General features: G+C 39.2%; 1 protein-coding gene across 1 annotated transcript in view; it reads right to left on the bottom strand.

Annotated features, from left to right (window-relative positions):
* Positions 1–11,283, bottom strand: part of nme5 (NME/NM23 family member 5) — a 54,950-nt gene extending 43,667 nt beyond the window's left edge. The window contains exon 1 of the mRNA XM_042073564.1: positions 11,144–11,283. Coding sequence (XP_041929498.1) covers positions 11,144–11,159 — 16 coding nt within the window. The 5' untranslated portion in view covers positions 11,160–11,283. The remainder of the gene's footprint in view (positions 1–11,143) is intronic.
* Positions 11,284–14,508: the final 3,225 nt, after the last annotated feature.

The raw sequence follows: 14,508 nt of genomic DNA, 5'->3' as shown, positions 1-14,508 counted from the left end.
TTGACGAGCGTACATTGCAACCGGCCAACAGCAGCAGCTGTCAGTCGCTGCCTCTGCTCTGCATAAAGGGGGATTTTGACCCCCCCTCGTGCGATCCGGGTTCGCGGAAGTGGCTCCTGATGAAACATCTTGCTCCGCCTTAACAATCTTTGGCTGCTGTTGGCCGGTTGCAACGTACGCTCGTCAATACGTCATCGACACGCCTCTTTATGCAGACAGGATTCGATCCCCATTTCGCGCCCATAGACATGAACTACGACGAAGTATCTTGCTCCGCCTTAACAATCTTTGGCCTGGGGTTGACTAGGACAGCCCAACTTTTCAAGGTAGTATCTGCTTTTTATCTCTGTTGGTTTATTCAGAGACAACAACAAGCAACCGAGTTGATAACTTTACTATTATTTTCCAGCAACAACAACTAGCTTAACTTAAACAAAACAGCCATCACAATAACTATTTTGGAAAAAACAGTGATAACGCTAACAGGATCACTGATGATAAAAAACGAGTGTAATTGTGACTTAGGCTATTTGCAAAAAGGAATAAATGGCTAATGTTTATTTTGTGTTGTTTCAGATTGACCATGGAGATGACTGAGGAAGACAGCCTGAATATCGATGGGAACAGTGGAATTAACACGACTTAAACTTTGTCTGGGATGGCACTTCTACAGACAGGTTGTTGAATAAAAAAAATAATAAGACACTTATGTGTAAAGTTTTTTTACCCCCCTTGTGTTTGTAGCCTAGCTTATGTTTATCAGTTGAGCTGTTGGGAAAACGTTACGAACTTTAGCCTGGGTGAACCTATAACGAACCTGTTAGCAAATGTGTAGCAAACAGATTTTTCAGGATAATTAGCCCTAATTACCAATCACATTTCACATGTCAAATAAAGCCGGCTGATGTCTGATAAACGGGTCTGTACCACACACAATAAGCGGACCCGTATTGCATATGATAAACAGATCTGGAACACGTCAGTAACACAGACTACCATACGGAACTGGGCCAGTCTTAGCCCTTATTGGTACCAGATCCGTCAAACGGATCCAGACCAATTTTGGACCGATGTGCGTTTGTACGCCGGATCAGGTCCATTATGCAGATCCGTGCCGGACGTTGTGGTAGGTGTGGCTCAGTTCCGTCCCAGTGTATGTTTGCTATCTGGGCAATATGTTTGTTCTGACTGAAAATTACACTGCCACACGTATGCCAAAAGGTTGTAAGACAATGTGGTAGAAACATGGAATCAAAAAAATAAATCATTTTTATCTTTTTTAACATTTTTATAAACAATGGCATATCCAAAATTATTCATGCCCTTTTTAAATAATCAATAGAAACATCTTTATTTGCCATCAAAGCTTTCAAAATAGTTCTTATAACACCTACCAAGCCTCTCCGTGTCTCCACAATAAAGACCACACCTTTTTAGCAGCAATCTGGGTTTTGAGGCAGGAACGATTATTTGCATCACTTTGGCCTTGTGCTCACTTTTTTGACTGATTGAGGTCTGGACTCTGGCTGGCCACTCTAAAATGTTGATATTGTTCTCTGTTAACCATTGCATGAAGTTGAAGCTTTAGAGGAAAAACACTCTTTAATAATAGGCCTACAATAAATAAATAAATAAACCGCTAATGACGTTTACTTTTGACCATTGCATTTATCGCCTGTAACTCCGTGATAAAAGGACCTAACAGGAAAGTATTTGGCTGAGCAACGGAGGTTAAATTCTATGTTTTGTCCACATGATGTAGGTCTAATCACTTTTCAATTGTCCCAGGTCGTTCTCTCTCCAAACTTTATTCTCAAAATGTTGCGTTTAATGTTGACACGTCGAGATTAAAGTCGACATGATATTTCAACTTTATTTTTGAAATGTCGAGTTTAATGTCGACATGGCGACTTTAACTCATTGAGTGCCAAAAACGTAATATTACGTTTTTCCTTCCCATGCGTTGAGTGGCAAAAACGTAATATTACGTTTTTAGCTTTTTTTTTATTTATTTTTTTATTACGAAACTAGACACTCTAACACACCTTATATGTGATTTTGGGAACTCTGTGATGAATGGAAATGAAATATATGATGATCGAAAACTCATGAAAACGCACAATCTGGACATTTTATCTGGACGTTTTATCATAACTCGGCTTTTGATGGTTGCCGTTTTGGGCCGAATCAGTGACGCATGCACGTCAGCTCAAAACCAGGCCATTTTCGTGGGTCTATCACTAGGTGGCAGTCTCGCCAGGTCTCGCTAGGTCACTTCCCGGAAACTTTACAGGCAACACTTCATATTTCATGAAAGACGTTATATCTCCATTTCTAGAAAAAAACAGGGATTTTGATGAAAACTAGCCAATGTTTAGCTTGGGATTTCTCAGGAACAGAGGCGTGTAGAAATACACGGTTTGCACCCACTGAGAGCTTAAAGTCTCACCTTTCAAACGAGCCATTGTATGTGTTCATAGCTATAACACAGAATATGCTGTGGCTGTACAAAAATCATCAACAATGGTCTAGATTGCTGGCACTCTAGGACAAAGCTTCCGAAAACAGCTTGGCATTCAATGAGTTAAAGTCGACATGTCGAGTTTAATCTCGTCATGGTAAAAATATGTTTTTCTTCATGTGTGGCCCTAATACTCTATCGCTACGCTATACGTAGCTAACAACCTTAGCTTATAATTAAATGATAAAATAAATACAAATTCTAAAAAACAAAAATCATAAAAACAGGTATGTGTGTGTTTCACTACAAATAAAAATATGTTCTTCTCATAACTTATTTAAACCTGCATGGCAAACTTTAGGCACCAGGGTTAAGAAAACAACACCATTGGATTTTGATATCAAAATTTCAAAAGGCTTGAAAGTGGTCTTTGTAAGGGGGTAAATGTATCTAATTTGCCACTGGATGGCAAGCACCTCTAATTATGCACCTTTCAGTAAATACTGGATGTTGAACATATTTGAGCAGGTTTAACAAATTAACAGGAAAACAGTAGGCCTAAGATGTAAACCAACAATAGTAAACTATTACAAGCCTATAACCACAAACCGTTATTATAGTAGCCTGGTCATCTGGTGGGTGACTTTGTTCTTCAGAGCCCTATTTTTACTACCCCTGCTGTCTGTACCACGTCCATTATGGACACCATCATCACGATTACCACTGCCACCTCCAGCTATGTTGGGCAAAGGGTCGAAATAAGCATGGTAGGGCCTATGCTTAGTGGACACCGTCGTATACACGCAAAGACGCACCCCATTCACAGATGCACCGTGACTATCACTGTCAATAGATGATCGATCATAATCTCCAAAAGGCAGATATTCTCCTTCAGAATCAGAATCTAGGTGAATAGCATACCCAAGACTTTATCACAAAAAGCCCCAACTTTCATTTACCATAGCCTACAAGCGTCAACAATATCCACCACTCCACAAAAACACCCCGTCTGTCCAGCCTCCTTGACAAAGCAGCACTCAACTCTTAAAACGACTGTCCAGGTGTCCCTTATTCAATTACTCACTCACTCACTCACTCAATCAAACCCTCATCCCATGAACAGAGGGGTATTCCAGAAAGCAGGTTTACTGGCTTAACTGGGTATGTTAACACAGAGTTAGCGGTAAACCTGGGATTTCAGTTCCAGAACGCTCAAATATGATCAGGCTATGTAAGTAACTATGGTAACATAGGCTCTGAACTGAACTGGGTATGTAAACCCAGAGTAAACGGTAAACCTGGGATTTCAGTTCCAGAAAGCTCAAAAATGATCAGGCTATGTAAGTAACTATGGTAACATAGGCTCTGAACTTAACCTGGTAGGGGGTAGGTTTTGTTCAGGTTATGTTCAATTACGTTCGGTTATTTCAGTGCATGTTCAATCAGGCCACTATTTTTACACTTGTCACACAATGGCGTTTCATTTTGACGAAGGTCAGATTGAAAAAAGAAGCAACAACTTTTGTGTATGCTTGTTTGGCATTGTTTGCGGCTGCACAGAAAATAGCCTACTGGTGCTGAAAAGGTGAATAGATTGTAGAATAGCCAAAGAAGATGTAGCATTGTTATAAAACCTTTAAAATCTCTAAACAATCACAAGTAGGGCAGTTCATCACAGTTCATCCATTGCGACTGGATTGATGAAAGGTCACTTACACCTGTAGGCTACATTGTATTTGGGAAAAGCAAAAGGTATCAGCATAATGTTATTTATTTATTTATTTATTTATTTATAAACAAAAACATCTCTGTCAGTTCCATGCCGTTTTCAACAGCTATCAAAAACAAAGGTCATTTTTGGATGGATGGATTTTTTGTGAATGTTGTGTTAGTTCAAATGTAATACTTTATTGTCAATGCACAAATTAAGTAACAGTAGTCTGAAACGAAATGCTGTTTTACATCTAACCAGTGGTGCAAATAACTGACATGTCCAAATGGGCCTTGATGAAATGCGTCCCTAGACTGTTCATACACATTTTAACGGGCCAAAGTTGAACAGCTGTTGTCCGTTATTGTTCGTGCAAATATAGGCTGATTGTTCCCTTGCATTGTGTAACTGAGGTCCATGGCTAGTCTGGCTTTCACCAGACCAAGCTCAATTTTTTAAGAAATCAAAAAATAAATAGCGGGCAGATCAGGCTGGGTTCACCCAGCCTAGTCCATAGGCACCCGATATTGTTTAATTTTCCACGCTATTCTAAATGCAAAAATGCATCAGGGAGTTATGACAAAACTGTAACTAACAAACTAGATCCTAATAGAAAGCTGTTAGCTTCCCTAAGCTACAGGTAGGCTTATAAGGTAGGCCTATTTACAACATAAATTGTCAATAGGCTATGCTGGTGACACAAATAAAATCTCCTTTGTAAACCAATGGCTTACGCCTTACAGTATCAAGCGGACTTAAACTGCCGTATCGTGGCGAAAAGTTGTAATAAAATTCACGCAGCTGCATGAGTCAAGGAAAGCGCGAATGAAGTAGCCACTTCTAAATGGGACCCACTACACAGTAGCTTAAGGTGTGTTGCTAAAGCAGCCAGAATGAAATGAAGGTGTCATTGTTTGGATACTTCACACACACATGCTTTTTAATTTCACAGACTACAACTACCAAGCTGGAATCAAAGCACATCGATTCCCCTCTCACACCCTGCACGCACTTAAAACAAAATAAACAGGCGTCTCAGTCTCACGCATTTATAGGCAAAACTGTATCAGACCGGTGTAACGTTGGTAAATCTTCCATTGCACAGAATGATTTTTGTAGCACGTGCAACAAATGACAGTCGAAAGATACAATTACAGTGCTGCTATCAATTTGCTTGGTATAACCGCATTTATAGTTTTCTACAAATGCAATCAATCAAATTGGCCTCCATCACTCAACCAACGCTAACGGTAACATTACCTAGGTCCTTATTGATATTATAAGATTAACGTACCTGCAGTAAAAACCAAGCATGTCCGATAAACATCCTCAGATTTATTTTGGCTTCAAGAAGAAATGGGAATTACATTTCATGTGAACATCATCCTATCCTTATTAGACGTTTTCTGCGGTAAACCACAGTCCTTGTAGAAAGCGTCCATTGTTTTTCCAACCCACTTTTAACTTCCAACAAAATTATGTCTCACTGCAACGATGCGCCATCTAGTGGACAAACGACTACTTATCACCAATACTGGAAATGCAGCCATGATGATTATGATGAATATTTATTTTGGCTTTCTTTTAATCCTACTGAATTTGTAATTATGTATCGGCCGTTCTAATACCGATAGTAGGATACCCCCAGAGAATGCCAGGTCAATCATACACATAAAATTTGGTGCGGTTCTGAACATCTTAACTGAAGATAGGGGCGATTAAAGCAGAATAATATTGCATTTTCATTTTTTACCGGAGGGGGGGTGCAAATCACAAATGAGTGATTATGGGCCAGATTGATGTGGGCCCTTGAGACCAACATACCATAAAAGATTCTTCATCCTCAGTGCCACGGTTCAGGTAGTTATTTAGGAAAAACTGCTTTTTTTGCGGTTCGGGGGGGCCCAGCACGGGGGGGGGGGGGGGGGGAGTGGCCTCCGGGGACAAAACGACATTTTTCCGTAAAAGTCTAGTGGGGCTACATACCCACCAAATTTCATGTGCCCCGGTGGTTCGGTGTCCTGGGTATCGTTGACCAAAAATTCAGGAAGTAGATGACGAAAAAAAAAAAAAAAACTTTGACAATGCCTATATGACCGCTTCGCTAGCTTCGCTAGCGGCGGTCATAATAAATCTTTAATGTAGGCTAGCTAGCCTAGCCTACACCATAGTGGACATTTGTGTTTGGCTCACCAGACAGATGGACAAACAACATCTCAGACACATTAAAGATATAATTAAAACAAGTACAGTACAAAAAAGGGGAAACATAGCCTATAGAAAATTGATAAATAAGTTTAAATATAGCTGTACAGCTCAGCCGGGTATGTATGTTGTCACTAAGTTTGGTTAAGAATGCTGATGGCATTTGGGACAAAATATTTTTTTAATAGGCTACTACACACGCTCTCCGACTGGGAGTTTTTGTAGTGTTGGAGACGCAGAGCATATCGGCAAGCTGTCGGTGCGTAAAGTTTGCCTTGCGCTAAAGCAGTCCCTGCGCAACTTCATTCGTTTTCCTGGACACAAACCCACGAGGATCATTAATGTGTAGTTTCACCAACTGGCAGGTCAGCATCACTTATTAAATTTTCCAAATGTGCACTGAAATGTCCAATAGGCTACCCATGCCTTCCGACATTCACCCTTCCGATGATGGAGCGCAAAAGTTTAACTTGGCCCACAGCTGCAGAACCCGTGTTAAAATACAAAATTACATTTGGGATTCTCAAAGAATTCTATGGCCCACTCAATCTGTGACAAGGTAGGCTAGTTTAAGAAAGCATCATTCAAAGCAGTCAATACAATACGTGATGTCCAGTGAATTATTTAATTGTGCTTTTGACATTAAATAGGCTATCCTAAACGTACGCATTTACACGGTCAGTTAGGCTATTCTCTGCCAAGCAAGGTCTCGGACGCAGGCGCTTAAGTATTGCTCTTTTTTTTGTTACAGTTCTCTCCTCGTAAGCCTCGACTCCGCCTCTGAAAAATACGGTGCTCTTCGTTTCGCCGGTTTCACTCATTGTTTCAACTCTCAATAGATGATGCCTTTATAAGTTCGCCGTGAACGCGCACAACTCTAGGTTATCTAACACAGGGTTGATTGAACTAACTGGTAACCGGTGTTTTGGAACCGACAGCTCGGGTTTATTCGCCACAGGTTCAGACAACCCAGAGGTTAAGTTTTATCTCAGTGTTTGTTAAACCTCCTTTCTGGAATTACTATACAATACAACAACAACTAAATTACCTTGGCACATTTTTATGAGTGTTGGAATTGAGATACTAAAAGGACAGTGAGTTATTGTTATGTTTTGATATTGAAATCAATAGGGGACTTTTGTCCCAAATAGTCAGTTCATTAGTGGTCATTCAGTGTAATGACATCAAAAAGCCATATTAAAATCATATCAGAAACTGATTGTCATGTGACAATCTGTGACATCATCAAAGGACCCCTGGAGACCCCTGAGGTGACACAGTAAGGTGAGTTTAGCTCTCTTTATTTACGTTATTTTTGATAGTTTTCGTGTTATTCTCTTAGTCCTTTTTACTGCTTTCAAGTCGGCTGATGTTGTTAACGTCTGTCCATTGGGAGCTTGCTATGGCTAGCTTTTGCCCTGGGCCTCTTACATCCTTCCCATCCGTGAGCCGGTGCTGCACTTCACTGTCTGGTCGAGGGGATTTCTCGGGACAACAGCTGGAGCTACTCTGAGAAATATCTGCTGAGGCCGGTGAGCTGTTTCTGACCAGTGAGCTGCCATGCCAACTGCCTGGAGTCTGGATTGAGCAGACTACGTTAACGTTAACGTTGAAGAACTCTGCATTACGGACCAACAAACGGTCGCTGTTAAACGTCCACCGAGTTGCTGATATACAAGATCGCCCATGACTTCGGACTGTTATGCTTCCAGACTGCCAGTGTAAAGAACTTTGTTGGCGTTGCATGCATCGGTTGTGGAGACACAATTGTGCGCAGTTTCACGCGAGTCATCATTGCCCTTGGACATTTTCAGCCGGTTGGAAATTGGACTAATTTTATTTTTAATTTGTATTTATTTTATTTATTAATTTGTTTGTTGTTTGTCTTGTATGTCTTGGTGTCACGGGTACGCTGGCGACTACGCCGCTCTGTCCGGCATCTTTTGCGTTTGTTATTTCTTAAATGTAGTTCTATGTCTTGGTGTCACGGGTACGCTGGCGACTACGCCGCTCCGTCCGCTATTGTCTTTGTTAGTCTATGATTTTGTATGTGTCAATGACAATGTCTTAATGTGGAGCGCTTTGGGTGGCACTCTGTGCACGTTAAATGCGCTATACAAATAAAACTGACTTGACTTGACTTGACTTATATATTTTATATTTTCACCTTTTTATGTTGTGGTAACTTGATATACAAATCCACATGTCATTCAGTGTAATGCCAGGAAACACTTTTATTGTTAGATATTCATCTAAACAAGTGTATTTAGTAAATAACTGTTATAAACTTTGTAGATCAAGGCCATTGTTTGATATAGGTGGCTAACTGTTTGCCTGTAAAATATGATTAATCATTAAAATGTCATTCAGTGTAATGGCTATATCATTCAGTGTAATGGATATGTCATTCAGTGTAAAGAAGTGGCATTAATATAATGAGTAATAATAATGTAGTGAGACAGTAATAATAATGTATTAATACAGTAGTAATGCATTAATAATCATATTTGTAATAAAATATATGATTATCATTATTATTGCTATTATTATTATAATGCACATTTTATGATTAAGTTAATGTAACATATTACCCTAATAGTATCTGTAATTTTCATTTTAATAATGATTAATAATTAAATGTTTTTAAACTTTAAAATCACTTTTTATTGATTTTTCTAGATGCCTTCCAAGCATGTGAAGAAGGGAGGCGACATACAGAAGCCAGAGGACCTCTACATTTGCTCAGCGAGAGACTCTGGCAACGAGTAATGATGCACGTAACTTTTGCCCCTTGCATCGCGGGGGACCAATCATATCTGTGTATCTGATATAGGCGGGCCAGAGGCGAGCTAAACCGCTGACGGACATAGTGCTATCCAATTGCGGTCGAAGTCCGGAATGAGTCAGTTAACATTGATCGTATAGTGTTATCCAATTGTGTGCAGTGAGATTTTCAAATGCGTGCTTGGGCCATTACGTTATTCGTGGCCAGACCCTTAATCTTTCAGATTGGGCCTGGTCCTTCAGGCTAGCAGGTAGTTGCAGAGGAGGTAGAAGTCAACTGCATGCACCAGAGTGCTGCTGGTAAAAACGCATTTGTCTGGTCAGACATAGCAGACATAGCAGACAAAGTGTTCTATTTCAAAGAGGACATCAAGGCTGTTGTGTCTGAGCCAGAGCCCCTTACAATGAGGCAGTCCAAGCTTAGCCATGGAGACTGGGAGAAGTTTTTGGAATAATTAAAGAATGTTTATTTGATGTTCATCTCATTTTAAATGTTCCTTTATTTGTTAAGTTTTAAATGTTCAATAAAAAATGATTATTCTTTGACAATATCTTCTGCTGCATCATTTACTTAGGATTGTGTCTAGTTTTGTCTAATGATATTACAACAATACAACAATAGTTGTGCTTATAGTGGCATTGCATTATACCTTTTTGATAAGACGTCATTCAGAGTAATAACTTGGTCATTCAGTGTAATGCATATATTTATCTAAAAAATAAATAAAACGCAAATAATAACTTTTGTTTATTACCACATATATTCAAAATATGCAATTAAACTAAATAATATTGGTTTTTAAACAGAATTCACTTTGGTGCAAAAACTTATTCCTGACAAATGGGTAAAACCTGGTGGTGGAAATAATATTTGCAGAATGTAAAGGTTTCAAATTACAACTAATTAGTATTTTGGAATGGCAATGCAGTCCTTACATATAGTGCTTTAATAAATCAAACACCTTCTCTAAATCTTCTTATGCCTGCCAAGGTTTTTTTGTATTTTAAAATGTATTACACTGAATGACGTTTTAGGGGTTGTTTCCTAGAAATCAGAGTAAAAATGTATGTTTTCTACTATTTTTTGTTCCGAAAATATTTGAATTACATAATATACACTATAATGTCCAGAAAGAACAAAAGGTTCTGAGTTCTTGAATACTTTTATTTTTTGGAGGCTTGAAAACCCAGTTTTGTCTTTGACCCAGCTATAAACCCACTAAACCAAGTTCAAGTTAACATGAGTGCCATTTGATATAGTCACAGCAAATGCAATTAAATGAAAATAAAAACATGACCTGTGCAGGTTATGGCCTCCTTACACCAAACAACTTTGACAAGATTTGGGAAACACTCATGAATGATTGTAGTCTTTTGAGTAAAGCTACAATCTTTCAAGAATCTTTCCCAAATCTTGTCAAAGTTGTTTGGTATAAGGAGGCCATTAGTTGTAGGCCTAACACCCGTCAGCAAAATGAACTGATTGTGTCGCGCATGCGACTTCTGATGGCGAGTTATGGATTAGGTCTATAATGTTTGTGCCACGATCACACCCAATTAAAGTTAACACAGCAACTTCAAATATCACTGTTTGATCAACTATATCTGGTTTTATTAAGTCGATAACGTTATGACCAAAATATCAAATTGATCCATGCGTTTTGAGCCTTTGTTCCGTGCTCCATGCAGTAGGCTATTACAACACGGTTTACAGCACCTCGACTCACTGTACATTGTCATTTTCGATACGACGATAATTTAATGTTTTTGTTTTTTATCGGAATCCGCTATCCTAGTAACGTAGATAAATGAATTGTAAGTGGCACATGCATAAGGTTATTGGCGAAAATAGGTGAGGATCTAGCCTTGGCCGTCTAGAAGTTAGCCTAGTTGTTAAATAAAGTCTAATGAGCTTGTTAGCTAGTTTATGTTCACCAAAGCTATGGCTGGCAGTAACGTTAACTGGCAGTTAGCCCACTAACCTGCGTCGTCCTTCATGTGGCCAAAGATCGTAGAACAGTTCAACTGTCTCGTAGGATATTTATCTTCTGGCCTGTCCTCGGTTGGCGTTGCTTAGATACTATAAACAGAATGTTTGTTTACAGTATCTCAGCAACACCATCCTGGGACCTAGAATCTTTGCCTGTACTACGAAGGGAGCTTAAAGCCTGTGTTGCAGGTTAAACACCACTGTTGATTAATGGGTACATAAAGCACTCAATATATGTATATCATTTTAAAAATGTCTCCAAATGGTGTTAAATGCCAGTTTTTGTTGTTTTTAGCATTAGCGGGTTTTTTGTACGCAATTCGGTGATGACGTCACTTTGGGGACTACTTGATCTGTGCTTCATTCATTTCAATGCATTTCAATGGACATCGCGGTTACACTTTCAACATAAAGTTTGTATATTTACACTTCGAATTTCGTCACAGCATTTATATCACAGCTACCCTATGATCTACCAATGGTAATAACGGTGCCTGATATCAATTTAGTATTTTTTCAGAATTTCGGGAGGTCTCGTTTTGGAGGGTATATGTTTTACATTCATTCCTATGGGAAACGGTCGCGGTTACACTTTCAACATAAAGTTTGTATATTTACACTTCGAATTTCGTTACAGCATTTATATGACAACGACCCTATGGTCTAACAAAGATAACAATGTCTTCCGATTTTAGTTTAATGCAATTTTCTGAATTTGAGAGGCCTCGTTATGAGGCTATAATGCACCTATTCAGTTCAATGTATTATGCTTATAACATTACGACACTTTTTTTTTTACTGTCAGTGAACAGCACCGAGTGAAAGTCAACATTTTCTTTATATCTAGTGATAGTGATCATGTCGTTAGTTCAGATAAGTAGGCTACTGGGCAAACTTAGTCAGAAGATCAGAATATGAAGCATCATGATAGCTAGCTGGGCTAACTTTTTAGTCCCACCTGTGAGCCACCCCAGTTACTTAGCTTCTAGCCGCCGCCAATTAGGCTGGTCGTGTCTTCAGCATGAATATTTTCGATAACTACTGCTCGTGATTGATTGCCATTGACATCGTCAGGGTACGGCTTACCAAAGAGGGAGATAATATGGGCAAGTCGCAGTTTTGCAGGTGCTTGTGTGGGCTGTGCCGTCCCGATGGAAACTGTGGTGGAGAGCTGCAGTAACTAGGGAAGCGAGTGCATTTTGGCCGCTGGTCGAGGAGCTCCCCTGTGACCAGCATAATGACATGATCTATCTAGCTATCTATCTGTCTATATACATATCTAGGCTATCTATAGCCTATATATTTATCTATAATCTGCGCTATCTACTGCTGAACAATACCTTACTCGTCTCTCTTTACTCCTCTCTCGTTATTCTCAAGGGTCTCAAGGTGGGCTTTGGTCTGTAGTCTCCCCAAGGTGACGTAATGCAATGCATTGTGGGGGAAAGGAGAATCACTTCAAATGCTGTGAAATGTTACCTGCTTTTTCGTATTATATTCCGTTTTGTGATACCCAACAACATCAAATACAATGGATAACAGTTTAAATGTTTATTATCAACAAGCAAATTGTGCAAATTCGTTGGAAAATGAACCCTGCAACACGGCCTTTAACCTACCCAGATGTAACCCAGGGTTACTTTGTTAAACCGGGGTTGACAAAACCTGGTTATCTTAAGTGGTGTTAATCGGTACTACGACGCTGATTATGAAGTTGATTTGTTGAGCCAGGGTTAACCTAATTGGAGTTTGTGCGCGTTCACATAAAAGGGGCGGGTTGCAGGGCAAGTCACCACTTTCAGTGATGACGCGATCACCTTATTTTACGGATGAGGAATGCACAATTATTATGACAAGTTATGAGGCTGAGTTATGAGGAATTAAAAACCACTCTACGACAAAAATCAAATACGTCGGCAGTGAACAAAGCAAGGCAAGGATGTTGGCAACGTATTGCAGATCGGGTAGCCTAAATGCCTAAAAGTAAAGTTTTATTTCCACATGTTCTTCAAATATGTGTTAGGATTAATGGCTTGCGGAATGTATGAAATGAGTTGAAATAATTAAATTGCCTATTTTGAGTTCATAGAAAGGCCTACAGATGCAACACAATTCAGAAGTGGGCATATAGATTACAGTAATAGGATAGGCCTAATTGAATGTTTAAGTAGCCCCCATTTACTGATTTAGTAGGCTACATGCCTAACCATTGCCAAACGCACATGGCAGCAGGTGAAAATGAAACACAAACACAGTATTCAGAATAGTGGTTTATATAGTCATAACTTGCATTAATATTTCTTAATTATGAAAACATGTAGGCCTAGTATGCTTATCGCCTTCACTTGGCCTCTGTTTTACAGCTAACAAGAAAAAGGTGTCTTTGAACACTACTGTAAAGCACGGACATAGGCTACAGTATTCTTGCTCAGATGTTCAGCATCACCGATTAGATGGAATACATGAATGTCCACGTAGGGCATTGCTATGACGGGTGACATTAGAGACTTCTGCCTAGATCATCTGACAAAGATAACGAATTCCCTCGGCTGACAATCTATGGGGTGTGTTCCAAACGGGAGACAACTGCCTACTGCCTCCCTCCCTACATAGAGAGCTGTCTCACTAGACATGAATTAAATGCATCTTTTAAAAATGAGCGTAGCACTCTAGAATCTTTGGTTAACACTACGGCAAAGATCTTTGATTACTAGCAAGATAGAGCAACGTAATTCGTTACTATGGGAGCAAAACGGACAGTTCCGGTCTGCATAAGTGGGAGTGTCACCCTACGTCACTAAATAAACTTTCTCTCTTATTAAGCAATAACAACAGATAAACATAATTGTGTTCACAGTATTATTGTCCATAATCATGTATGATACCAATGAATCATTCTTAAGGAAATGATATGAATAATTTAATTAGTCATGTGAACCGAGCTAGCTAGCTAGCTAACGCTAGCTTAAAATGCTATACAAGTGGATGGTAGTAGCTATGGCAATACAGCTATGCGCTAACAAGTGACTAGTAGTTGATGGACTTCGCTTAAACTTAATATACTGTTGCAAATTCGCTTGAGTATAGACTATCCACTTTAACTAATGTCAGTAGTGTTATTCAGCTAGTTGTCATTTCAAAGAAATTACACTTCTCCGTTTAAAATGTTACCTTTAGCTAAGAGGCTAGCTAGCATGCTAACAACCGGACAGTAACTGGCAGCAGCATGGTCTAATATTAAGTTATTTTATTACAAATCCGAACACTAAAAAATTACACTATTAGGCTTGAAATGATCCCAAACACTTACAGATTATGACACAATTTTACAAAAAACCCTCAACAAATCCAGAAAGA

The sequence above is a fragment of the Alosa sapidissima genome, chromosome 20 (assembly GCF_018492685.1).
Source record: "Alosa sapidissima isolate fAloSap1 chromosome 20, fAloSap1.pri, whole genome shotgun sequence".
In the NCBI taxonomy this organism is placed as follows: Eukaryota; Metazoa; Chordata; class Actinopteri; order Clupeiformes; family Clupeidae; genus Alosa; species Alosa sapidissima.
The sequence above is the reverse complement of the archived record's forward strand: the minus strand, read 5'-3'. Positions and strand labels throughout refer to the sequence as shown.